General features: G+C 40.1%; 1 protein-coding gene across 2 annotated transcripts in view; it reads left to right on the top strand.

Moving 5' to 3' along the window:
• commd10 (COMM domain containing 10) overlaps positions 1 to 27971 on the top strand; it is a 57551-nt gene that overhangs the window by 467 nt on the left and 29113 nt on the right. For both annotated transcript variants that reach the window (XM_086075110.1, XM_086075109.1), the window contains exons 2-5: positions 348 to 438; positions 864 to 974; positions 1360 to 1515; positions 6049 to 6159. In XM_086075110.1, coding sequence (XP_085931236.1) covers positions 348 to 438; positions 864 to 974; positions 1360 to 1515; positions 6049 to 6159 — 469 coding nt within the window. The remainder of the gene's footprint in view (positions 1 to 347; positions 439 to 863; positions 975 to 1359; positions 1516 to 6048; positions 6160 to 27971) is intronic.

Here is a 27971-nt window from a genome sequence, read left to right as displayed (position 1 = left end):
CTAAACATGGACAACGTTATTGCTGTAATTGAGTGTATTGCTCAGTTTTTAGTATTGGCAACGTCTGAACAAGATCCTCGTCATGCAGTTTTAAACACAAACAAGGTGCTTTTCCCCCTAAATTAATCTTTATCTTTTCCACACATCCAATAATTGTGCCTCTACTGACTTTGATCAGAAGACAGTAAAATGCTCAAATGTTCGGTATGTCTACCTCGCACTGCATTTGACTACAAAAGATCCCAGCACCGCACATACCATGAATATTAATATATGTTTGTGTTGAAACAAACAAATCAATCCTGATAACATTTATGCTTGTTACTTCCCTTTTTTTTTTTTAACAGTATCAAGGAAGCAGTGACTCTCATCAATGCCATAGACGTGATAAAGTTCTCCAGATTGATTTCTCGCATCATCCATAAGCTTCATCTAAAGGTATGGCCATTTGATACTACCTTTGATATTAATACAGGAAATGATTGAAGCAGTGGTCCTCTTTTCTTTTTGGCTTAATCTATCAGAAGCATTGGCCTATGTTATTTACATGAAATTGTGTTAATTTCTTCGCAACTGTTTATTCTTTGTAGTGTTTCTACATTGCACTGTTTCCACTGCATATATGTGGATGTTTTTTTCCAGAGGACCAACTGTTACAACAGCTGCAATAATGTCAAATGATTTCCTTTGCTGTGCATATGTTCAATGACAACGAATGAATTATTACCGTAGTATGTTGCTCTTGCTCGTGCTGTCACTCGCTTGCTCTATTTAGTTTTCCTGCTCGCGATGCATTGTGGTCTATCTTAACCGGTTGAGTGACCATGACCATTGATGTTGATGTCTTGGGCTTTTCTTTGCAGGGAGAACGAACATTTAGCGAAGAGGAGGAGCAAAAACTTCAAACGGCTCTTTCGCTGGACAAACAGGCTCTCAACTTAGTCCTGGAAACGTCCGCTTTCGTTCTTGAGCAGGTGAGGAGGAGCGGTCATGTGACCTTTGTTTCTCCACATTAGTGATAATAAACTGGTGCAATGTGTATTTGGATTTTAATAAAGAAAAGACAACACTCCAGAATATTTCAGTGTTTTAAAAAGCGTACAGTAACGACATAATTAGATAGAAATTTAAATTGTTCAGTTTTTGAAACGACATTTAATGAATGTGTTGGGCCCACCTAGACCACCTGGGTAAGGGTTTTTAAGGTTTGAATGTGAGTGTCAATGCTTGTTATAATTATTTACAAGTGAAAAGTCAAATGGTTTGGTGGCACATGTAATGTTCACACTTGTCCACTTGGGTTCACTATTGCACTGTCTGTGTGACTCCAGTCCTCACCCATCTTTGGCTCCCGTTTAGGCGGTGTACCATAATGTGAAGCCCTCCTCTCTGCAGCAGCAGCTTCAGGACATCAGCATGAACCCCGACAAGGCCGAAGTGTTCTCTCAAACGTGGTCCACCTCTGGCCCCGAGCTGGTGGACCGACTAAAGCGCAATATCTTTGCCCCTAAGAAGGTAAGATCCGTCATAACAACTGAATTTTTTGGACCTGAGAAAAGAACAGCTGTATTCTCGCCTGACTTCAATGCAGGCAGTTCAAACTTTTTGTGAATGGTTGTCAGTGGGGGTGGGAATCTTTGAATGTCTCAAGATTTGATTCAGAATCGATTTTCGATTAAGAACGATTTTTGATTCAAAATGATTTGATTGACAATGATTTTTGCTTCAATCTATAGATGTGCAAGGTATTGTAATGATCTACTCCAGTCTGACTCGCTAATGCTAATTAGCGCGCTACTCAAAAGAATGGCGCCATGTTGAAAAAAACCCAAACTTTTATTGGAATAACTTGATCGTGACTTTTTCCTTCTACTCTCTAATGTGGCTACAACTTAACAGTGTATTAAACCGCATGGAACCACACTGCCCCTCAGTGGCCAAACCGGGTACAACATGAACAGCGCTCCAAACAAAGGCACACACAGACAAAGGCAAGACAGTATAAAATAATTTCAATAAAATCGAATTTGGGACATTCAAAATCGATTCTGAATCATGCTAAATGAGAATCAATTTTTTGGCACACCCCTAGTTGTCAGTCTATATGTTTCCTGAGATTGGCAAAAAAACACTCTAGCGTGTAGTCTATGATAGGCTCCAGCTCACCCTCCATCTTTATGAGGACAAGTACTATAGAAAATGGATGAATGGAGATGGATACTGACATGCAAAATACAGCTTCATCCATATTCATGTGTTCTCTTCATCCACATTACACTTAGGCACCCCTTATCAACATCACGCTGTTTATAATAACAGTGAATATTCTCAGCGTGTGAAAGCTGTCGCATACATTTTTTAAAAAGCCACTCCTGTGCCACCCCGACATTTCAAACAATGTCGGCGAGTCAAGATCTAAGTGCAAATAAAGTGGCAGAATGTAGGCAGCAGTTGTGGTTGTCATTCAGACGTGTCGGCTGCTTGTGTTTTTGCACGTCATCTTCTTCCTCCCTGATGGATTTGATTCAACAGCCAGTCGAGGCGTTTGTGCGCCGTTGCGTCTGATTTTGAGGACCAGTCGAGTCACAATGGAAGTGACAGATGGTTTTGTTGACATAAATGCCCGCTTTGTTGGAGAAGTTGATGTTTCTCATTCATAGTTTGTGACCCCTCTCAAGGATTAGTTTAGAGATTAGAGTCCGTTTGGGTCAAGTCATGTAAATGTGAGTTTTTATGGAATAGTGGTGATTGTGTTCAATCGCAATAATCCATTTATAGATTTGTATCGGGATTTAATCGGTATCGAATCCAATCGTGACCTATGAATCGTGATACGAATCGAATCGCCAGGTACTAGGCAATTCACACCCCTAATAAGAGTAATCATACACATTAACTAAACAAAAGAAACAGAAGTCAGACAGAGGTCAGAGGTCAGAGGGTGCATCGACACTGGCAGAAGATCAACATCTGCAAAAACAAGTACGTACCTGCAGTGTAGAAAATAAAAATACGCTTATCCTTTCCTCTAAATCATTAATTAAGGATAATCACCCTCATTTATTTTGTCACTGCATCTTTTCTAACGATTTACAGCAGTTTATTAAGCCTTAAAGGGAACACATTATGGAAAATTGACTTTCTACTTTTACCTAATCGCTTGTGTGCAACTACTAATAGTTGGGTATTTGGAGCACCTGCCCACCCGTCAAGTGTGAAATTACACCGAGCAAATGTTTTGTTAGCTGCCAGTGGTGGCTTTATTTTGCTATTAGTGATTCATTTGCACCCTGGCTTTAGAAGTGTGATCGTCTCGTATTCTGGAGGACGTCTCAGAGTCTGCAGAAGTTTATAGTTGCTTGACTTGTAGCTATTTAGCTTTTTTTTTTTGTTGGTGACGCAGGATATTATTATAGCCTCTCCCAGTTTACTGCCAAACTAAACATGAAATAAAGAAGTTACACTGTGTATTTTAAACGACCACATAATTGCGCCTTATACGAACGTTTGCTATCTTAATGCTAACATTAAATGCAAAGCGACATAGACAGGCTTAAAAGCTAGCATATTTCAATAGTTCTATCCCTTTTTTTTTTTTTACACAAACATTTAAGCAACACATGTAGACAGACAATATAGCAATACAGATCTAGAAATTGATTATTGCGATTTTTTTTCTTTTCTTTTTTTTAAAACTCAAATTTAAAAAATACTAATCAGTAAACTTGTACATGTACACTGTAAGATTTGTATGGAAATGTAAACTTCAGGCTTATAACTGAGCTACTGTATTTAACAGGTTGCAGTCTGTTTCATGTTTAAACAGCCCTGAAATAAAATATTAAGGCTTAATGTTCCATTTATATAACATTCTTCCATGCTTAAAGTGAGAACCTTAACCCTAAGTAAGACGTTTTGTTGAATATTTCCATCAAAAATGGATGTTTAAAAATCAATTTGGCCGCATATAAAATCGATTCGAGAATTGTGCACTGTAAGATTGCGATATATTGGCAAATTTATTATTTTTTAACACCCCTAATAGCAGTACTCACAGACATGTATTCTTTATCCTCTGCGAAAAATGACTGATATGACCTGTACCTTAGTGTGTCATTTGTGAAACTCTGCTTTGTGGATGTTTGTATTATGCTGCCACCTGGTGGTCAAGACGAGCACACCAAAAATGATGACATTTGTGGGGCCGGAACTAAATGAGGAAAGATCATTTGAGGTATGAGTGTTTTGAGTTAAGAGCGTGGCTATGGAGCGAATTAAGGCACCACTGTAGTTAATAATCAATGTATGCAAAATATCAATAACCCCTTCAATTAGGGTACAATTAACTGGAAACCTTTGTGCCGTAGTAGAAATAAAGGAGAGCCATTACATTTTAATTAGTAATATCATTTTGAATGTAATTAATTCTAAAAGTCTCCCCTATCACCGCTATTACTAGCGTGTTAAGATTGTGCACTTACCACATCTGCTTCATTTCACGGAATATAATCACCAAAGCAAATAAGCTCTCGGTTGTGCAGTGACGTTCTAAACCACAGCAAGTACAACAACAATAATACATGTATACTAATACAGTTATTTATTATAAAATGTTCACACAGTTTTTGTATTGGTTAGATTGCAAACGTAAACAGCACCGGCCGACATGCTTTAAAATATTACCTTGCTCTCTATGCAATTGCCTTTCTTATGTTTATTTATGACCCACCGTGTTGGAATTCAGATCCTTCTCTCGTTGCAATTAATTACTTTTATTTTGAAATTGATTTAGGGATCTATATACAGCATGTCAACACTGAAAGTAATACAAGTTCAGACGATCACTCAACGCTAATGCGGATCTTGTTCCCGGTGTGAATAATGTGCCAATCGCAGCTCTTTTCCCACCTCGCGCCGGTCCTGTGATGCTGCACAAGCATCCGGAACCAATAAGTCACACATAGTTTATCATGAGGACCTCTCACTGCATCATAAACTGCTTAACTGCGGCGCCTTGACTCAATCCTGTGGATCTATCACGCCGCTGCGTGAGGACTGAGGAGGAGAGGGGGATTGGGAACATTGAGTTTTCAGCCCGCCAGGCCCAACTTGAATGACAATTTATGTCGGGGCAGAAGCAACATTTTTTACGCTTGCTGCCATGACTGTCTGGTTAGTTAAAGAAGTGTGAGGATTTAAAAATTACTCAGCCTTGAAAATCATTGTAATTGTTCTACAATGGCTGTAAATGTTACTGATTTAGAGCAGCACAGTGGGGTAGTGGTTTGCACGCCGGCTTCATAGGTTCTGGGTTCGAATGTTGGCAGCGGCCTTCCAGTGTGAAGTTTGCTTTGTTTTTGCTTTGTTTTCTCACGGGTCCTCCGGTTTCCTCCCACGTACCAAAAGCATGCATGTTGGATTATATGAAAACTCCCAAAAAAAAAAAAAGGGGGGGGGGGGCTGAACAATTAATGAAATTCAAATCAACAGGGCAGTGTTGTAGAATGCAATTTTCAAAAGGTTGTCGGTAGGCTTTATTGTTTATTTATTTATTTATTTATTTATTTATTTATATAGTGTCTAGATAAGGTCAGTGCTTAAGAAATGAAGCCCGCATGTTTACGTACATATTATTTCATGAAAATTGTAAAGTTGTAGCGATAAAGCCACAGATTTCAGCCCTACTCTAAATTGTCCATAATATGAGTGTGAATGGTTTTTTGTGTATGTGCCCCGTGATTGGTGGTTATTTAGATAAGAGATGGCCATCTATCTATCTATCTATCTATCTATCTATCTATCTATCTATCTATCTATCTATCTATCTATCTATCTATCTATATATCTATCTATCTATCTATCTATCTATCTATCTATCTATCTATCTATCTATCTATTGATGTCTTTTCAGTACAACATTTGCATGGCAGCAGGAGTTCAGAACATTCACAGAGAGGGAGAGAGTCATATTGTTGTTGTGGCTGACATTCTGGAAAGTGTGTCTCCCCCATCTGAAAATAAATACGTCCTGTATTTTTGTGTTTCCAGCTGGATTTTGTCAGCTGGCAGTTGAACCTGCAGATGGCCCAGTCCAGCCAGGCCAGACTCAAGTCCCCCAGTGCTGTGCTCCAACTGGGCCTCCACAATGAAGACTCTCAGGTGGGAAAGCACACCAAGTACCACCCAATTAGACTACATCATCCATCACTTTCCATTAGCCCCCCCCCACACACACACTTTTTCACATCTGCCCCTCCTACTTGGCTAATAGATGTTAATCCCTCTGGTGTTTGTTTTGTAGATAGACATTTGGTTCCAGAGTAGTCATGTGTAAAGTTCAGAGGTCGGGGAGCTTGTTATCTGAAACCTCCACGGTTATGTGTCAAAAAGTACTGAAATAGATACTTTTTATTCTCACTATAGTATCTAATTAATATTGTGTGACTACACAGTATTTTAGAAGAGAAACTTTTTAATAATATAATTTTATTATTTTATATATATATATATATATTAAAAAAAATTTTTTGGGGGGGGGTCTAAATTACATCTTTTTTTTCATAATATACAAATTTAAAAATATATACGTAAATATTTCCTCCCCTACTATAAAAAAATAATAATGATCCAGTCAGGTGTAACACATCATAGACCATGCAAACGATAATCCATAAACATCATGCATAGTATTCTGTAATAACTCCAAAGTTTCAGATTTTGTTTAGTTTTAATTAGTAGGGGCAAGTAGCTGAAACAAATTCAGCCTTGCACAAATTGTATGTTTCATTGTAACTGTTTTTTCTTAGTTATTTTAAATCAGTCCCTTAAAAGGCATTCAGTGGCTTTTTCCAAGGCAATTTAATTCCCAGGACTATCTTGTTTCAGTTTACTAGTCAAGTGTCTTTTCCTGCCTTATCTTCCCAGAGAGAATGCCGGCTCAGATTAACCATGGAATTAAGTAGGGTATCTTCAAACATGGGCCTATAGGCGCCATGATAGGGGGAAAAGAAATATAGGTTTTTCGGAGTCTTTGTTGATGCAAGAGAGAAGCAGGATTTTACATTTAGTAGGCCTCCTTTTTTGTTGTTGCAGTGTTTACTTGAGGCTACTAAAGGAAGCATAAATTTATTTAAATCCACTTACACAACTCCCCTTGTGGGCGGAGATAGCTGGGGGCTCAAAAACTGCTCGTTTAAAGTGAAGCGGGATCAACAACAGAAAGAGAAAAAAACACCAGAGAGACTTTCCTTCATACTTCTGCAGAGGGCGCTGTTGTCTCACAGTTTTTAACGCATGCTGTGACTAAGAACCATTAGATTAATGTCTGTTTTTTAAGCCTTTCTTGAGGTTTTGTGTAGCATACACTAATTGAACAGCCTGCTGCTATCTCCAATAAAGTGAAAACTGCAAAACAAGAGGAAGTGGATATAAAATAGTACTTTAATAGGAGCTTTAACCCTGGCAGAAGTTGGAGAACACCGAGGAACAACGCCGGGAAGACAAATAGGACAAGAGGGAGTAAAATAATGTCGGCCTGTGTGGTATCGATTGCTTGGTGCGGAGAAAGTTTGGAGGCTCTGCCATCTGACCAGTCTCTTGCTTCATTAGCACTCTCCCTGAGGAGAACGAGGAGGCGGAGCAGAAATGCCAGGTGCTTTACTTCTCCTTCACCAAACAGTACAAGACATGCAGTACAGCTGCAGATGTCGCACAAAGTTTATTTTGGGGGGGTGGGGGTGTGTGATTTAATAGAGTCCCTTTCAGTATATGGGAAAACATTTTTATCCCATGAAATGCTAATTAAGTGACGCCATCATAAAACCGTTTCTTGTAGTAACATTTGAATACTGTTAACTCGCATACAAGTATACAATTTAGTGTGAACGATAACCACTGTCAGTAAAAACTGGACGCGAGCAGCTACTTTATGCTTTTCCACATGCAATACTTGAGCGCGGCATCCCTGTCATCGCATGGCACCTGTTGCAATGAAGCTTGAAATGTTATTTTGACGTAGAAGCAGCGTTTACAGAAAAAGCCTCAAGTTGTCTGGAGTTGGTGAAAACCACATAGAGAGACGCAGGGACGGATCACCATGCAGTTAAAAAAACTGACAGGATGGAAAGGAAAGTGAAATATGGAGGAGTTTTTTTTTCTTTTTCTGGGCTTCTTTTGCATTTCCCTGTGGACGTGATGCCGTAAGTAAAGGCAGCAGGGAATTTTAATATGAACCCTTGCTAACAATGGCTGTGGGGGACTTTTTTCCATTTGTCAAAACAAATCCATCAACCGTCTGTCTCTATATGTGCCTTGAAACTGCAATCTGCAATCTGGATGTGCGCGTGCAGTCGTTTAAGAGAAGTTCTAGAGGAACCAAACGCATAAAGCGCCCACGAGCTGCTTGCTAGTGTTTAGAATTTTACAAACACGTATATTTTTTCCCTTTATTTCGCTTCAATGCACTTGAAATACTGCCTGCTTTCTGTGGCTGAGAAAAAAACACACACAAAAGCAACGCGATGCAAGGATTAAGCCAGAGGAGGGAGAAAAAAACACATAAACAAAATTATTGTTTTTCTTTCTGTGTAGGTGTTTGCTTTGTGCTGTACTGCGATTCCCTAAATTAATTTCTTGGCACAATGTTAAGCAAAAAAAAAAGAAAAGAAAAGTAATATACAGTACATTTAAGCTGCAAGTAGTTCTGAAAGGGCCCCAACATTCTGGATTTTCATGCCGAAATGACGTTGCTCCAAGTTAGATGCTATACTCCAATTAACCACCAGGTGCATCATCCACCATCAAATAATCACCTCGCGTAACTCGCTCAAGGAACAAATAACTCTTGTAACCTGTAACACAAGGCATTTCAGATAAGTGGTCTCTCAGTCTGAACACTAGGGGGCACTATGTATAAGGAATACATAACAGTAGATCAGGAAAAAATCTAAACAACAAAGAACCTCGAGTCTGGTGGGATATACAAGTAGGAATATGGATGCCATGTTACTACAAAATAAAGAATGTAAAAAAAAAAGTACTTGACTACTTCCATAGAATACCACAAAATAAAATAAAATAGTCACAGTAATACTTTACCACACAATTGTTTACTTCTCTTTACTTGACGTGGCGTGCTGCAGTGCCGGACACTCGGCTAGCAAAGTGTTGTCATCACTCTTCACTTTAAAATAGTTTGTGTCTGGAGTACAAGTACAGATGTGCAACATCTGTACAGCATTCCTTCTAGGTGGCGTTTATCATCTGATAGCGCCAAGCCGTTGTTGTAGACGCCATTAGCACAAGCGCATCCGGCATGCACAGCGGATTTGGCACCCAAGGTGTACTTCAAAGAGATGTTTAAAAAGCGTGAAAGTGTATGCTGTTAAGCAAACAAAAAGTGCTGAACATTAGAACACACTCCACGCGGATCAAGTCATTATGGAACAGGAGGCAAATGAAACAATGATATTTGAGATTTTTTATTTTTTTTTGTACAATATGTCTAGGTGTCATTTCTTGTTCATGAAAAATGAGCACTTTTGAAAAGGCTGTGTTTAAAAGTAACTGCAGCTGGATGATGTTTCTGTTCTTGAAATGTGTACAATAATAGCGGCTCTGCGGTTAATTGTGCTCATTCATACATTCAGCACTTTTGAATGGATTCTCTTTCTTGCAAATCAGAATTGAGTGGCCTCTGTTGACTCGTTCACAATCACATTATTCTACCCTTCAACTTCTTTTTTTAATTTTTATTCAAGCCTCAAAATAAATCATGCAAGCCTTCATTTCCTGTGTTTCTGGTTTAGTCCTGAGTGAACGTTCCCTTTAATCCTTCTTTTTTGGTATTTTTCATTTCAAAGTTATGTGTCAAGTTGTCCCCAGCTGATGTCTAAAGAAAAAAAATAAGCCCACCAATTTGAGTTTAAGGAAACCTCTTCTTTTTTTTTGTTATTGTGCTCTCAAAGCATCAGACATGAAAGACTGTTTTCTCCTTGTGTTTCAAATTATAATTTTTCTGGCTTCCTACAATCAGGAATGGATTCTTTTTGTACACAAAACTTGCATCACGCACGCATGCTGAGGTTGAGGCTTATTCGCACTTTTATCGCGAGGGGTGCAATTAAACATTCTGTTTTGACTTCTGCGGGAGGGGTGATGTCATCACACACTTTCCTGAGCATCGGGGGCCGCCTCACGTCTCTCTCATCAGGGTGGCGGGCTGCGCTTTGAACGCAACTCAAAAGCTTACGTAAAGCAAAGCCTCTGCCTCCCACACGCCCTTGCCATGTAGTCCCAATAAAAACGGCTTCCAGAGGAGATCCAGGCTTTACGTTCTTACTCGTGGGATTACACGGCACGATCAATATATCGGAGCGCTGCGATGTAAATGCTAGCACTTTCGAAATCCTTCGCACACAGCCGCCCACCAGCCAGGAGGGACAAAGGCTGCTTTGTTTTAACTTCCACTTGCCTTGCTCTACATGTCCCAAAATGCTTTGTTGCTTTGTGCGACCATCTTTTTTTTTTTTTTTTTTCCCTCAGGGGTCTCTCCCCTCTCTGTCTCTTGCTCCATCGCTTTCCCACTGGTGATTTGTTTTTCCTCCTGTGGGATTTGGGATCCCATTCATCGGGAGCTCATTGTTGGGCTCTTATCCTCTCCAACGGATGGGCCCCGAGAGCAGAATGGGTGACTGTGGACTCCCTCTCGCCGCACTCCTCCTCACCCAAGTCCTCGCTCTTTGCCATGTGATGATGTCATGGCTTTGCTTTACATGGGAGGGGGGGGCACCTATTGATTCTCTCTCCCTAATACTACATACCCTTTATATCTCTCCCCTTCCATTCAGGCCCATCTAACCTCCTCTCATGTTTTCTCCAGCCAGTTCTCTTTGCGGATTCCTTGGCCTCTCAAAAGGCGCCCGGGGGATTTGGGGATGTTTTGGATGTTGTTTAGTACATTCACCGCACAACGCTTGACACCCCCGTAGGAACGCCATCAACCCGCAAAGCCAGCTCCATTTAAATCTCATTGATTTAACGTCTCTCTTAAATTTCCACTGCAGAGGTTTTATATCCAGCCTGTTTTGTCTACACCCACTTTGTCAAGTAATCATTAATCCCCTAAAAACGGGGTGTCGTTTTGCCGTAGCCGGTAGCGATGATAAGAGAGTGCTTAAGACTCCATTTTTCGAACGTGAACGTGTCCTCCTCCTCCTCTCGTCATTGGCCCAGCTCCCGGCAGAACTATGCAGGGGTGAGAAATCTGGTGCAGCTGAAACAAGGCGCTCTGATTGCAGAAGCATGGAGCCAAATCACGAATCAAATCCATTCATTCCGCTGAAAGGCTGATAGGCATTTTGCCGTCACAGGAAATAAAGGCTGCCTTTTTACCCCATAATAGCACATTTAATAATAATACAGCCTGATACATCTTAATCTTAACTTTACTTTATCCTTATTGACCAGATTGTGAGTATTCCTCTATTCTGAAAGACCGCACTACATATTGATCATATCATTTCGTCATTTTGTGTTGGGACGAGATAAAGGAATTGAGTTGCGGGGCTTTCCCTCCTCTTGAACTCATGATGATAAAGAGCGGAGTCATCAAACAAGCACTTTTGGATGACAAGAGCCTTCGCTCTGTGAATCAAAACAATTGTCACTAGTGCCTTCTTGAACTCCTTTTCTACCCTTTGATGGTACTTGTTTGTATTACATCAAAATGTGTTGCATTTCCAGCAAACTCAACCCCAAAAAATAAATATCAGTTTCGATGCCATTTCTCATCATTCAGGTTATTTTATTTTATTTTATTTATTTTAATTTAGACAAACGACAATTTACACTCACATTCACAAATACACTAACCAAAGAAGCATGTTTTGGGGATGTGTGAGGTCGGAGTACCCTGACAGAACTATTATGAGTGCAGAGGAGATTTGATTTGTCTGCATTCTATTTACACGCTTCCCAAGATGTTGCGCAACCTGGTTATGCTCTGCCAGTGACCCGGTAAGTTTATTCTATGCTGTAGTTTCATCTCAGAGACATAGTGTACGCTGAAAAAAAATTAAAATAATGACTTGAAGAAACCTAGAAACTCAGAAATTTACAAGGAGAGTTTTTAGTAAATTTTTCCCGTTTATCTAAAAAAAATAAAAACGTTTTGAGCTTTGAGGTACAAACTCATGACCTTCCACTCTACCACCTGAGCCATGCCACTCTTGCTGTTTCCAACTATACTGAATTGCTGGTGTGTCCAAAATAAGACCAAAAATGGGTATTTTGTATGTACAAGGATTCCGCCTGACACCATCAATATATAACACACAGCAAGAGCGGCATGGCTCAGGTGGTAGAGTGGCTGTCTACCAACCTGATGGTTGTGGGTTTGTTCTTCATCCTTAATACTTAAAAAAAAAAAAAGGTAAAATGTACTGCAAACTCTCTTTGTAAAATGTACTTAGAATTTCTGAGCGAAAAATCAGTGCTAGTTTTTTTCAAGTAAATATTACTTATTTTTTCACAGTGTCCTGTACTTTTATAAACATTTAAAATGTACAATAAAATAATGAAATAAAAATAAAATAAAATAATTTTTCATGTAAAATTGTGCCTTACCATAAGAAAAATCATGACCTCTTTAGGGAGGGAGCCTGATTTTTCTTTTTTCTTATTTTTTAAACCCATCAGTTATCATTTTGTTAGCAATGGAGATACAATATTATCGTCTCAAGGACAGTTCTAAAAACCAAATGGTGAACAAATTAGAATGTGATGAAATGTCGCCATTTCTCTGGATAGCACTCCTCCTCTTCCTCCTGCATGTAGCCTTAAATTCTTCCCACTCCTTTGCTGTGCAAAGGAGCGCCAGTGTCTACATACCTTGGGGGCATAGGCCGGCTGCCTTGGCGATGTTCTAGCTTTGCCTTATACTGGGAAAGAAATGGGCCTTAGGTTTGAATAGCAGCCGTTACTCGTGTGGGGCAGCCACAATGTCTTTGCATGCACTCACGTTGCAGTTGCCCATGACAGCATCCAGCCCAGCCCACTCCAAGCATGTGCCAGGCCAATATATTTCAAATGCATACTGTTTCAAGATGCCAGCCTCGACTGAAGGTCTCGAGTGCCACTTATGTGAGAACCCGGCACTCAGATTTGATAGTTCAGGCTCGCTCTGCAAGTTCTTGGCTCGCTTTTTTAAGACACTTGACACACATTAATAAAATTAATGTTTGACACAGCTTTTTCAGCTTCTAAGTCGCTTTGTAGAAAACAGATTTAGAGGTCAATGTGGTTTTAGGAACTTCTACAAAGTTTTGGCAGATCTTGTCTGTTTCATCTGTTGCTATGTCTGAGAGATGGAATCTGTGTAGACCACCAGGATACATTGGAATTGGTTAATCCACAACATATTTCGACCGTGTGGTTCGGTTCACTTTAGTACACGTTTTTGGAATGTCCACTGTAATGGGTAACAAAATATCCAAGCTGAACTATCCCATTTTTCAGGACCCGTTGTTTGGGGTGCCTGATGTAATGGTTTGCTATGCTTTGGTCTGTTCTTGGAGGTTGGAGCAAAACTTGCTGCCCTCTGTTCATTGGTCAACAGAATTACCACTTTGGTTTTACGATGGCATTTTACAAAGAGTGGGGGGAAAAATGCTATACATTGTATTTACACGCTTGTCGTGTGCTTTTTCTTGATGACAGAAAACAAAAAGCACCAATCAATTTCTAGTTTTTCAAGATTTTTGTTGCCCTATGTGTGTGCCACTACCAGTAGAACTTTACTTTAAAACTAAACATAAAACAAGATTGTTGTGTATTTAACCAACCCACATTAATTTTGTCTAACAGGCTAATGAAATTAGCATAAATGTTGCACAGTTCCCAATGTTCAAAATCATGTTTTCTTTATCCTCTGCAAAAAATTACTTATTGTTACAACTTTCATCATAAAATCTGTATAGTTTGTGTGTATTGTACTCTGGCGGCCAACACATGCACAACAGAATGAGCAGCATAATGCACATTGAATTATCCATCCATCCGTCCGTCCATCCATCTAAACTGGATGCACAAATGATTATCATGATGTACTATTGTAAAAAAAATAAAAAATAAAAAATGTTCATATTTGATGTTTTTTTGTGGCAGAAATACAAGTGTTAGATTGAATAAAAAAAATCCAAAAAGTTTTGTGGTGGTCATCGACAAGCATGCATTGTCAGTATGACTTTGACAGCCTCATTTGATTGTGCACGAGCTATAACAGGGATTAAAAGGATCAACTTTTGAGATGTCATTTGTGTTGAAAAGGGCTATGAACAAAGAGTCACACAATTCTTTTTACTCCAATTAATATATTTGCCATGTTTTTGGGCTTAAAGCGATTTGTCTCACGCCAGTGTTGGCACCCTCCCTCTAGGAAGTGTGGGAGGTGTGAACAAACAATATGAAAACACAAAACTATTTACAGACATTTCTCAGACCGGCTTCACCTGTCAATCACTTGTTGTCTTTTTCTTTCTTTAGTTCTTTTTTGATCATGACATGGCTTCCTATGTGTTTTATTTTTTTTGTTCTTTGTCAGCAAGGCTAAATAGACACTTTTGAAACATCACTTTTGAGAGGTTTATCAGTTCGATAGTTCCAATTTTGCCTCAGCCTTTATTTACGGTACTGAAGTCTGCGGGGCATCGAACTTGCTGTTGATGTTGATGTGACACTTAAAAGCCGAATTGTTTATTTGAATGAATTGTATCATTTTTGCTCAATGTAATGCATTTCATACACGAGGTAACTCAATGTGCTACGCATACTCAAAAAATACAACAATCAAAAGAATCCATTTGAATCAAATATCACCTGATGCCATTAACCACCTAATGTGGGCTAATGTCAAAGAAAAAATTCTCAAGTGAGGATCTACTACTTGTGTGCATGTAGGCAACTTGAGTATAGTTTATTAATGTATGCAATTGACATTTTAATGATCTAAAACTGGATAAACAAAAGCAGTAGAAGATGCTTGAACCTCTTTTTCCGTGTGACAATTGCCACAGGCGTCACGCTGAGCGATAAAGCCCATGACAATCGTTGTTTGTGTCACATATGCCATCTTCCATTAACAATAAATGGTGTTTTAATTAGGACACATTAATTAATAGGAACAATGTTGAAACTGAGGCCCTAAGGAGGCTTTTGACAGTACAGCGGGCCCCGTGAAAACATCATAACGTCTCAATGTGCAAAACATATCCCCAATGCAATCCAATCCATGCTTAGATTGAGCATCACATTTAATTGCGGGTACACAAAGCATGAGAAGTACTTTAATTTCCCTTTGTGGATGTGGTACGAAGAGGAAACTCAACAGGTATAAACGTAGCATTCTTTTCAAGCCTGTTCACATGTCAAGCCGTCTGTTTCCTGATAATGTGGGTCAGAGGAAACCCATCAAGATGGAGAAGAGAATCTTGCTTGTTCTTCATGTAGTTGCCAGCCCGCCTGTCAGTCCGTTTTCTCGTTTGCACCATCAAAGTCGCTGATAACTCTCAGTGGCACGCTCCGTGACTATATTTTCTTCTGACGCTTTGGGAGGCGTATCAGTTGCTTTGTGTTAGATTGGAGCCGAACACGCCAATGCTCTTTGTCGAAAGACTGTGCAGTCAATTATGGATACAGGAAGCTGCTCGTATGACAGCTTCCAAGTCAAAACAATGCACACTTTAAAATGCAAACAAGAATAAAAAATTAACAGGTCTTCTTGTGTATCTATTTATTTATTTATTTATTTTTGTACTTATTAAAAGTGGCTCTAAGTAATCCAATTAGGTATGAATTGTCGGATGTTTGTAGTTGCTCAGGTGTTGCTTTTTTGATTGATTGTTTAAACATTAGTGTTTGTTTTGGGGTTTAGGTGTCACCTGTGAAAACTGTATTTGCTGTATAGAAAGTATTTTCAAATGTAAGGAATAAAAGTAAAAAGTCACCAAAAATAAATGCTGTACGAAGTAAAAAATTAAGTATAGTAACTAGGGGTGTCAAAATGAGTGCATTAATGTTGAGTTAATTTAAAGTTTTTTTTAACGCCACTAATTTTTTCTATGCGTGATTAATGACTGCCCCTTACTTATTTAGCAGTAATAACTTTAACAATAATGCATATGTTTGTGGAGACTGGGTTCAAGTTGTATTTTACAATTTAAAAAATTTGCAGAATTTCACAGGTTACTTCATGTTAAAGATAGCTCTTAATATGATAAGACAAATGCACTGAGCTGAGCTATTACGAATGCATTTATGCCATCTAGTGGCAGAAAATGACCTCTGCACAAATCAATATCACACTTGTTAGTCACACTACAGTACATGTTTTTAATTCTAACTCAATTTTGTGAATAAAAAAAAAAATACTGTATCAATGACTAAAAGATGCATTAATTTGTTTCCCACTTTTATGTTAACAAGAGTATGAAACTGTGCATTTAGAACAGATATAATATTTGTACTGTACTTCATTACTTTCCACCACCGCACTTTTCTTTGCAGTTATTGCAATGTTTCACCATTACTACAGCATCATATAAATGACAGCTTCGAGAGACATGGAGTTTGCACATCTATCCCATAATGTCTCCCAGGTGTTAAATTTGCCTGCTCAAAGTTAATGGCTCAGAGGTGATGATAATAATGCAAGCAGGAACATCCCATCCAACTGCCTTTTCTGACATGAACATGTCGCATGTTTTGATTTGGATCAGCTAAAACCGTGACAGAAGTGACGACAAAATAGCATCTGGTAGTCGTAACAGAAGATTCACTCCCGGAGCGCCTCTCTTACTGGAGATTGTTAGAGCAGCGACGGCATAGGTAATTTCATAAATGTAATGATGCTCCTTTTAATGTCTGCACAAATTGAGTAATGGTGGATGATGCTCACCATGGCAAGTAATATCCCGAGCCCATTAGAACGGCGCCCCGACCGGCTCCTGCACGGCGACTGATTCCTTAATGATAAAGGAACAGAGGAATATGCACTTTTGTTATCATCTCCATTGTCACATCCCCACAACTACAGCCTTCCATTACAGTGCTAATAATAGACACGGTCCTTATCGCTTCCATCACCGTCATTGTAGCAAAGTGAGAGAAAGGAAACCGGGTAGCTGTGCAGTACTGACAAAAATCAAAATGCTAATGCATGTCATTATAACCAAAGAGACGGGACCCTTTTAAATTTGAATGCCTCTCAGGTTATATCAATTCAACGCAAATCTGTATGTTTGACTTTTTCTTGGGCTTTCTTCTGCCCAAGAAATACCTCACAAAATTTTAGGATGAGGTGTGCTTGCCCGTTGCTTTGTCTTTGTCTTTTTCTGGCTGTTTTACGATACAAAATTCACCTCAACAAGTAGTGAGAAGACGATTTTGAGAACAGAAGAAGATGAGTATTTATTGGTTCTGTGAAAGATATATTTTTTAAAGTAATAGTAGTAGTACCACTCTCACTTTGTTTGTTTTGAACATTGAATATAATAATTTATGTAACATGGATCCATGGTTGTGTACATGCTAGATGCATGGTGTTGACACTTTGTGCAGTTATTATTTTTTTTAAAGAAGGGGGAAAAATCAATCCAAACATAGGAGGTGTCACATATTCAAGATTTTTTTTTAATCTTAGGTGGTTAGGTAGAGCATGATGGTGGAACTGCAACAGATTTACATATTGTAAAACAAGTAGGATCCATTTTAAGTACTTTGGCAATGAAGGGTGTAAAAAGCCCTAAAGTAATATCTTGTAAATATTTGATGGGCACCACACAGGGAACACAACGTCTGCGTGTTGGTGCGTGGGCGCTGATCGGTTTCTTAACTCGAGTTTCTACCAGGGGTTCCTGGTAAAGATGGAGTTGTAACAAAGGAGAAGAAGGTAAACATTGGAGGAGCACAGAGTGTTGCCACATGAAAGCTCCCAGTTTCAAAGCCAGAATCAATGCTTCCTCCGAGCAGGTGCAGCAGCCTTGATGATGAGGGAGGCCAGTTGGAGATGATCTGAGGCGTTGATGTGTTTGGTCAAAACAGGAGAGGGGAGACGGCATGCATGCATGGGAGGAAGGGAAGGAGCTGCGTTTTTGTGGTTTCTTCAGGCTTCAGTTTGACAAGAAACACGACATGTTTGGCAATGTTGGGAGTTTCTCAAGTTAATTGTCATTTTGGGCTTGCGTGTCAATGTATTTTAACATTTGGGCCTCATAGTTCATTATGTGATTTCATTGACTACAAAAATCTTTCATTGGTTTATTCCACCACTCTGAATGAGCAGTTTCTGAGAGCTGTCTGTACATCTGCGCTGTCAAATAGCTCTGCCAATTTGCCAAATGTGAAGATTTTGAACAGGCACACACATCTTTCTAACTTTTTGGAACATGGACGCTTGCCAGCTCACACTGGCCTCCCCCTTTCCCTCACATCCACAAGTACACACAGATACTTGGTCATGTGTTCTCTTTGCATGATGACCTGCTGCTTTGCTTTTTGGATGATGCTCTCTGGGCGATTTTGTGTATATTCATACATCTATATACTGTATGTGTGTGGGAGTGAAAGAATATGCTGTAGTGTATCATTAAAGTGGAAGTCAAGTTAACCTTTAGAATATTATGTTGTATATGCCCCTACGAGTCTAAACACAGTATTCTGATTTAATACTGTGTTTGTGGAATATGAGTTAAGCAGCAAAATCCACCCGTCTATCCATCTTGGGAGCGGCATCGCTCAGTGGTAGAGTGGTCATCAACCCAGAGATATTGTGGGTTCGATCCCATGCCTTTGTGACCATGTCGGAGTAAAATACTGAACCCCCAGTTGCGTCATAAGTTGGGGAATGAGTAGTGGAATGTAAAGCGCTAGATAAATGAAGTACCATTTACCATCCCAGTGGGCGGCATTTTTGCCACTTACTGTCGACTGAAAATGACATCACAGTTGCTTAGGGCTCAGGTAACGACCAATCACGGCTCACCTGTTTTGAACAAAGGTGTGCTATGTGGTCCACAATTTGTCTTTCACCGCTCAACAATAGTGTGGGATGCAAGGGCCCATTCTTAGCAGCTTTAATTAAAAACAAAGACAACGGTGCAATTTTTAGGTAATATGCTTCATTGCCGTCTAAAAAAAAAGTAATGTCAGTTGATTCTACATCACATTTTCATATTCATTTTCTGTACATAGTCATTTTCCATCAGCATCAATCCCATCATCACATCGTCAGGAAACTAGATTTTTTTTGGTGGTCTGTAATCTTTTGAAAAAGTTTTCTTGTCTGCTATAAATAATAGAGTGAGAGTGCTAAACCGCAAGGTGAGAGCTTGTCAAAGTGACAGTCACTCTTTTGATGATTTGGTCTTTTAAACTGCAAAACACTGAAGAGGTGGGTCATGGGTCCCCGGAGCTTGACAGAGGAGGAACCAGTGCCACTATTCTGTCATAATCAGCTTCAATCAACGCTCGGGGACGGCTGACGTACACGCAAGCTGCTTGTGTGCATATGCTTATGTTGTAAGGGCTTTATTTATTTCTGACTGATGCTTATTTAGCTTTTCGTTTTGTTTTTGGAAGGACATTTGAGGCAAAAAAAAAAAAAATCTGATATATACTGTAGTGTCCTAATGGATCCTTGAAAATTTGGCCTAGCTAGATATTGACAGTAACTTTCAAAATTGTCCCTCTCTCTCTGTCGCCAATTGTTTTTTGCATGCATTCGCCCCGGGAATCCACCACTCGAGCATCTGAATCAGCTGTGAGTTGCTGAGATAGCATTGCCATTAAACCCCCTCGTATCTTTCCTAGGGCTGTGTCATTTCAGCCATTTAGACTGCCAAATGTGCCAGCCTCATCAAGGTGCTCAGGCTTTGCCCTTTTCAATAATTCATTACCGAATTTGCAGGGTGGAGTAAAGGTTTGTCCGTAGCAGCTTCCTCTACAAAGGCGCGTTTCTTCTAATTGGAGTGACACTATGGTCCCTCTTGGTGACGCCGAAATGTCATTAGCGGAGGTGCCAAATGCCACGTGCTGTTTGAGGTGATGCCATTGATTGGAAATGGCAATGTGAAACGTGGCTCGTCTGACCAAGAGCTGCAACGGTCGTTTGGTGTCAGGCACACAACTAAATAAATACATTCTGGATTTCTTCTATTTCTCCTATTCTTCACTTCCTGTTTCCGTCCATTTCTTTTGGTTGATGCCTGTCCAGTCCATACGTCACCGTCCAAAGTAACCCAGAGACTTTGAGCCCCGTGCTGCCTTATGCCATCCCCAGCTCTGCATAATGCAACACGCTAATAGCCGCAGTTCTTCTCTTGGTGCTAATTAGAGATTATACAAATGCTCACGCTTGTAGACACACAAGCCGCGTGATGCATACAGGTACAAACATGCAAATACAGCCACAGCTCCACGGAGCGTTTTAATTACAAAGTCTAATTCTTGTGTAGTTGTAAATTATTTATGAAGGTGTGTTGATAAAGTCAGACTGACCTTCCTCTAATGATGCTGCTCACATACACACATGCACTGTTGTAAAAAGTGCAGCTCGCCACCCTGAATTGCCCCCCAGCTGTGACTTAGCACTGTCTCGACTCCTTGAAGGTTGTATTCATTTTCATTTTAAATAGCGTGTTGTTGATTACCAAATAAAATTGATACCTCGGCACACAAGCAGGGTATTGCTTTAGCGTTTTTTTGTTTTTTTTGTATTATGCATTTGACATGAAAAGACTGTTGAGGATGCTTCTCTGAGTCTCTCAGCTCATTTTTGCATCCAATTCAAATGGTTTTGTTCAAATGATGGCCACTGGCAGAGATTAGGCTCCCATAGATCTTTGCTATTTTCCACAAACCAATGTGTATTTTCCCCGTCTGGAAGCAGTACACGCGGTACAATGGCGTAAGATGACAGCTTGTCAGATTGGACAGAACGCGCCAGTGTTGGTGGGTGTGGAGAAATAATCCTTATTGTTCTGTGGTAGAAGCGTCAGATCCCACTTGTTCACATAGGCGTCGTTTTCCTTCATGTTCCCGAGGCTTTAGCTCCTTGTAAAATAGTGTAATTGTCTGAAACACCTCAGCTAGTATGTATGAACATGGATCCTTGTAGGTAATTTCAAACCTATCCTTTCATTAGTGTTTTACATAGAATTAAGTAAGATAATTGAACAGTCTTCAGGCCTTTCATGTGGCATATTGTGTATTCTCATACTATAGAGATGACACGAGAGACTCTTGATAATGGAGGGAATGTTTTCTGAATCGGCATGGTCGTATCACAATCCAGCGGTTGTGGGTTCCACAACCGTTCCCTCGCCATTGTGACCATGTCGAAGTGTCTTTTGAGCAAGATAGTGAACCACTAATTCCTCCTGGTGCTACATTCATTAGTAAGTAAAATGAGGAAATGGTGTTAAAGGGGGAAGTTAACCTTAAATTTTTTTTGACAATAATATGTTATATGTGATCTCACTAGACGAAACATAACATTGTGATTAATATTATGGAATATCGGTTATGAAGCAAAATCCTGCCGTTTTTATCCATCTCAGGGGGCGGCCATTTTGCCACTTGCTGTCAACTTAAGATGACATCACAGTTGCTCAGGGCTCGGGCAACGACCAATCACATAGCCCACCTGTTTTCTAAATCTGAGCCGTGATTGGTTGTTACCTCAGACCTGAGCAACTGTGATGTCATTTTCACTTGACATCGCTTTCTGATATTGATAACAACTGCTGGATTTTGTTTCATAACTCATATTCCCCTAACGCAATATTAACAAAAATACCGTGTTTAGACAGTGGGGCTACAAAAACATATTATTGTCAATCAATTTATTTTTAGGTTGACTTCCTCTTTAAAGCGCTTTGAGTACCTAACGATTATTAAAAAAAAGCAAAAAAGAGAAAAGCGATTATACCAGTGAACGCCCATTTGAATTTGAATCGCAATAAAAACATCGAAAACAGGAGGAGCAGCCTCAACAAGAATGTGAACAGAATCGTATACATTAGTAATAAGCTTCGTCATACGCTATTATCGATATTGGGTTTTATGATAGCGGCAGTTGAGCTGATCCCTCTCCATTCTGCACTCACTACTCTAAAATGTGTGAATATTTTCTTCCACATCATTTGTTTGTGTATGTTTGCTCCCTGGGTGACCGAGGTAAAACGATACTGGTGCTGCCAATCTGGTCATCACACCGACAGAGCCTGAAGTTGTCAACAGCCTGCATGTCTTTGCATATTTTGTCTCTCTTGCTTTGTCTCTACCTCTGTCTGTGTCTGGCCCGTATTTTTCTTTCCTGATGTGACTCATTGCAGTCTAGATTATAAACGGCCCTAAAGTGATAAGCACAATCGCAACCCTTTGTCTGAGGCGGTAAATGCCACCGCAAAAGAAAAACTGGAAACATGCGTCATACTTATTCCTTAAAATCTCTTTTGTAAAAATCCCTTTCAGCGTACGCAACGACATCGTCACATGAAAAACTGCCATCTTATAAATTGGACCCAATCTCAATGTATTTCCCTGATACTTAATGACAGTTTTGCAAAAGTATTTCACAGTTATGTTAGTTCAGCACAGTTTATATACCAGCAGAAGCTTTGTAGGAAAACGACTCGACTCTAAAGCAGACTTTTGCGTGAGGCTTATAAAGCGGAGCGTGTGCTGGCGTTTGATTCTGTAGGCTTGGATATGCGTGTCGGCTTCATTGTGACTGCCATGGGGCTGATAGAAGGGAGCGGGGTTTTACGGTGTACCATTTCCGCAGCTTTGCCGTAGACCTGGGAAGCCTCGATAAGACACCCAGGCTCTGAAGCCGCTAAAAACACTTGGAGAGCGGAACAAAGAGATAGGCTAGGGAAGAGAAAGACTGGAGAAAGGTGGAGTTGGGCTGAGGAGGAGGTTAAAAATAAAACTCATCCTTCAGTTGGGCGTTGCTCGAAACCATACTTTCTTTTTTTGCCATTACATTAAAAATCCTCACAATCCTTTTAGTCACAGTTGGGATGGGGGAAGCCAATTAAGCACATGCACAAGCTGATTTTAAGGGTTAATCTTTGTCGGCGGGATTGGAATTCAGTTAAACCTGTCTAAAGGCACGTTTCAGTCTTGCCAGTGGCTGTTTTGCTCACTCACTTAAAAAAAACTCTAGAATATCCCGAATTAGATGGCTGCATGAAGTGATATTTTGCCTCATAAACCTGTCACACTGGATATCGTTTATGCCTTTGCCTTGCAACACTGGATGCCTTCAAGCGGTGGCGCCTCACTTAATTCTTTAGTTTGATGTCAAAGTTCAACATGGAATTGCATCTCCACTGAGGCACTTAAGTCGACAGAAGTCATCAATTTTTGAGAGAGACGGCACACAACCTTGACTTAAAACACGGGAAAGCCTTTCACAGACATTTCCCTATTTGGGGCATCAATGAGCTTCCTTGTGCCTTAGATGGAGGGTAGCGCGTAATCTTGGCAGCCATCATGGTTTTAGAAGAAATGCGAAGGGTTCAAGGTGACATGAACGAGTAGGTGCATATTCACCACAAGTACCGAGACCAGACTTGTTTGATGGGATTTTATCTGATTTTGCCCCGACCTGGCATAGACTTTCTTGGTCAGTTCCGACATTTCCAGAAAGCAGCTACTTAGTCATCCAGTCAGATATGCTCGAAGCTGAAGACCGCATTCCAAATTTCCTGAGCCTTTTGTATGGATTTTTGGTGTTTTTTTGGGAGGGGAAAAAGTTCAAAATTCACATTTTGTTGGTCTGTTTGTCGAAGATACACACTGAACATAACTCAGTTTTAGTGCATCCCGTGTGTAATGGGTGTTTAAATGTGGATACTTGAGATGACAGATGGGCCATGCTATGCTTATGTGTTGAGCAGGGTGTGCAGGTTCTAAAAACAATGGTTGATGGATGGCTGAAAGCTCTGAAAGCGCTGGGTGAGAGGCAGTTTAGAGGCCAACAGTGAAGACGTGACACACCGGGTTTGTTTTTGATTCGGCCATGAAAGACTACATGATAGCAGCGGAATATGGATGACACCTGAAGCTTCTCCTATACTACTTTCTCCCTCACTTTGTTTACTTTTTCACGCGTCAAGGATAAAGTACAATCAAAGCTATCATGTCTGCCCCCCCCCCCCTCTCAGTGAGATGTTGAAAGAGGGAAACAGAATCTAGGCTACTGCACTGGGATGAATTTTGTCTGTGATGTTGTGCGTCACCGCTGGATGTTATTTCAGGAACGTATTGCTTTTTAGCATGCAGCATGTCTATTGCTCTTACATAAAGCTGGCTTCCCTTTGTAATGCGACTGTTTGGATGGATCAAATTACATTCTAAATATACGTTGTAGCATGTGGTAGACTTAAAAATGCTAGGAAAAACTCTTGTCTTGGTCTTCTTCAGTATCTGCGTCTTTGATTCTTTTAAAAACACATACAACATTTCCCAAGCTTTTAGTGGGCTGAAACAAAGTGAACATACAAACCAATTACACATTAACACTAAAAAAAACAAGTGATTCCTCTCTCCAGGGCTGATACCTAAGATAGACTGCAGGCTAAGCGGAGGTGATGCTTTCACATGTAATGAAACCTCACAGCACAGTTGGAGCTCATTATTCTGCGACTCAGTGTTCAGTGTTCTGTTCTCCCTGCAAGCGACGGACCTTCCTGTATGGGTCATTTGTTATTGAAGCCCATCTGTAGCTTGACTTCAGCACAACACTGCTACCGAGCAAGTGTTCCTCTCGTCTCTGTCTTGTAATTGTGGTGTTCGACGAGGTGAATTCTAGTTAGCAGGGGCTGAAATTAGGGCAAACAGTCCCTCAATGAGTTTGAGCCCATTAGTGATGATTTGTATCCATCACATTCATCTCAAGTTTGACCTGGCCTTTTTCCTGCAGATCAAAAGACCCGAGTACTCCGAAGTGAGCAAACTGGAGTTTAAAAAGACTGCCAAGTTCATGTGGCATCATTAAGCTTCACTTCACACAGATATTCTCTACTGCTGTGAAATTTGAGTATTTGTCATTGCTTTAGTGTAGAGACTGAGAGACGCACCGCTGAGTTAATAACCCAGCCAACCTTTATGTAACCATCCCTCGTCTAGAAGGCATAGTGTGATATCTGCTTATTACTGTTAGCTGGTGGCATAAAGAATGATTTAACGGGATGCGTTTTGTAACTAGGATATAATAGCAGGAATTGAACAGAGGGAAGAGATTAGGTTTATAATGAGGCGTTCTATGGAATTTTTACTGTCGCATTAGAATGGGTAGTCATTTCATGAAGGGGATCAGATTAGCGTCAATTTTATTTGTAGTTAAGTATACATAGCATAATACTGATAACGATCCTGTGGATTGGAATCAGCTCATGTTGGAAGTGAGAAACCTCCAAAACCTGCAGGACTCCGGCCCTCGAGGACCGAGATCGCCCGCCTCTGGGTTAGTGCAATCGTTTGGATTACAAACATTTGCCGTAATTCTGGACACTTTGTTGTTCCCATTCGACATTCCATGGACCGGCACACAATGTGGTGCAAATGATGGCATGTGAATACTAGAAGTTTCATTTCACATCTTTGTTCGCCCAATATTGCACACGTGTGCCGTTCACGGGTGCAATATTGTGAAGTGGTTTGTGAAAAACTGGAATGAATGAACCAAATCAATGAATCAAATTAACTTGTAGTAAGCAGCACGAGCTCTCCCCAGCATTGCTGGCCGTTTGCCACACCAAACACGTTCTGGGTCGGTGACGTCGTGTGAATACGATGTATAGACCACCTTCCTGCCATATCCTCAATAAAAGGACATGGAAGTTACAATGTTTGTATTTCAATTAAGACACTCATATGATAAACTTAGAGCTTCCTATATTTACCAAGTAGATTTTTTTAGGCCTTATGACCACAAATTATTGGACGTAAATATCCTAAATACTGAAATATGAACTGTTGAATACAAGTTTCCCAACAGAGTTTTCACTCATGCTTCATACTACCGGTTCCTCAATTCCCCTCAACCTTTGATTGCTTTCCGACATGTGGATTGGATGAGCAGCATATCCCAGCATAAGTCTTTCTATTCTTCTACCCTGCTGGGCCCGCTTTGCCCTGGCAAACTGGGAATTGGGTATTCTCAATTGGCTGGTGCAGGTGTTACAAAGAGAACTATCACAGGCCAGTCTTGACTTAATATTGCAACAAACCCTGGTGTAGCTGAAGGAGCCAATGAGAACGTAGAGCTGGACATGGGAGCGAGCACACAAAATGAGGGCAGAGAGAGAAGGAATATGTCCAGCATATTTATGATCGGACACAATCAGAATGAATTACTTGCCAATTTTACACTTAACATTGTATTTTTTTTTTAATCTTCCCTGAAAATGAGTCCATCACTCCCCCGCCACTTATCTGTAACTCTTGTCTGTGCCAGCTTTTTAGACTGTGAAATGGAGAGCGGTTATTTTCCCCTCTTCTCCCTGTATGTTAATGACACGCTAATCTGTTCCTGAGCGAGTGCCTTAATGAGGGCGGCGCGCCCCTCACTCCGCTGGCTAGCGCCTGTCAAGCTACCATTATGGAAATAGCTCGGTATCATGCGTCGTTCTGGGACCCGCCTGAAATGTATGCCTTATTTCCACTTTTAAAGTTTTCCTCTCCCTCTTTAACAAGGCCAGGTAGTTCCTTTGAGGAATGAAGCGCTGATAAGCAAACATGGTAATGACGAGTATGGGGAGAGGCCTTCGCACATTTTGAGGTCTGGTCGTTTTCATATTCTGAATGTTGCTTGTGCTAGTAAATGGCCACATTGGAAAGATTTTTTTGCTGTAGCGGGCATGTGATTTAAGGCAAGCGTCACAAATACACCACTAAGACATCTGATTTACTATTAAAACCCCTGTAAAGTAAATTCAGAGATTTGTTTCTAAATACTGTACATGTTTGAAGATGATTGTTTCAATCATGTTCAAAGACTGACTTATGTAGCACTCAATTGTGGAGGACCGGAGGTGGTATGAAATTGTTTGTTTTTTGTCCCTGATTGTTTGGGGAGCTTGGCTAGATTGGGGCGCCGTGATGCAATTGGACATGAGTTGCGCCTTCCACAATATATAAGAGCTATATACAATTTGAAATCTAACAATATTTAACATTTGACATTTACTGGGCTTTGTCTCTTGTACACGCCATTCTTTTTGGAAAAAGTGTGTACAGTGCATTAAAAAGATCAATAATGATCGATCCATTTAGAATGAATACAACTCAAATTATTGAATATTATATATTAAAAAGTAAGAATGTGGTCGGATGGCCTGACCCAGTCACAATAGTAACCCAGGGCCATTGTTAATAATACAGAACCTTTGGGCACCAGCTGTATATTATGTTATCTTCCATTGCGCTTCTGTTTGTTGTCAAGCAACTACTTTTTAGCTCGCATGGCACATTACAAGGAGTAAGGTGTGAAAGAAAGAGCACACAAATACGCGGATAAGTGCGTAACATTGCGTTAAAAAAAAAAATCTGCAAATGGCTTCAGTTAAGTTCTATGGAAAAATTTGCCGGCAAGGGTTCACTCTATGTCCAACAAACGTGCTAAACAAAAAGAAAGACAACAAGAACCAGTGGATCTTGATGACTTGATATGCTTTTCCACCTCACTTGTATTTGTTAGCTTGATACCAATAAATTGCCGCTAGCTGTTAGGTGCCTGCTAGTAATTCCAAAGCAAACCAAACAAATCTAGCACATTCACTGCCATTGACGGCTATTAACGTCAAAAATCAATTTTTATTGGGCTGGCAGTGAACAAGCATATTTTTTCTAGGTTTATCTATCCAAATTGCTATTGCTGTGGGTAGTGTAGTTTTGCCCATTAAGAA

The sequence above is a fragment of the Leptonotus elevatus genome, chromosome 5, assembly GCF_054856555.1.
Source record: "Leptonotus elevatus isolate MCC_2025b chromosome 5, RoL_Lele_1.0, whole genome shotgun sequence".
NCBI classification, from domain to species: Eukaryota; Metazoa; Chordata; class Actinopteri; order Syngnathiformes; family Syngnathidae; genus Leptonotus; species Leptonotus elevatus.
This window is presented reverse-complemented; position numbering and strand designations above follow the sequence as displayed.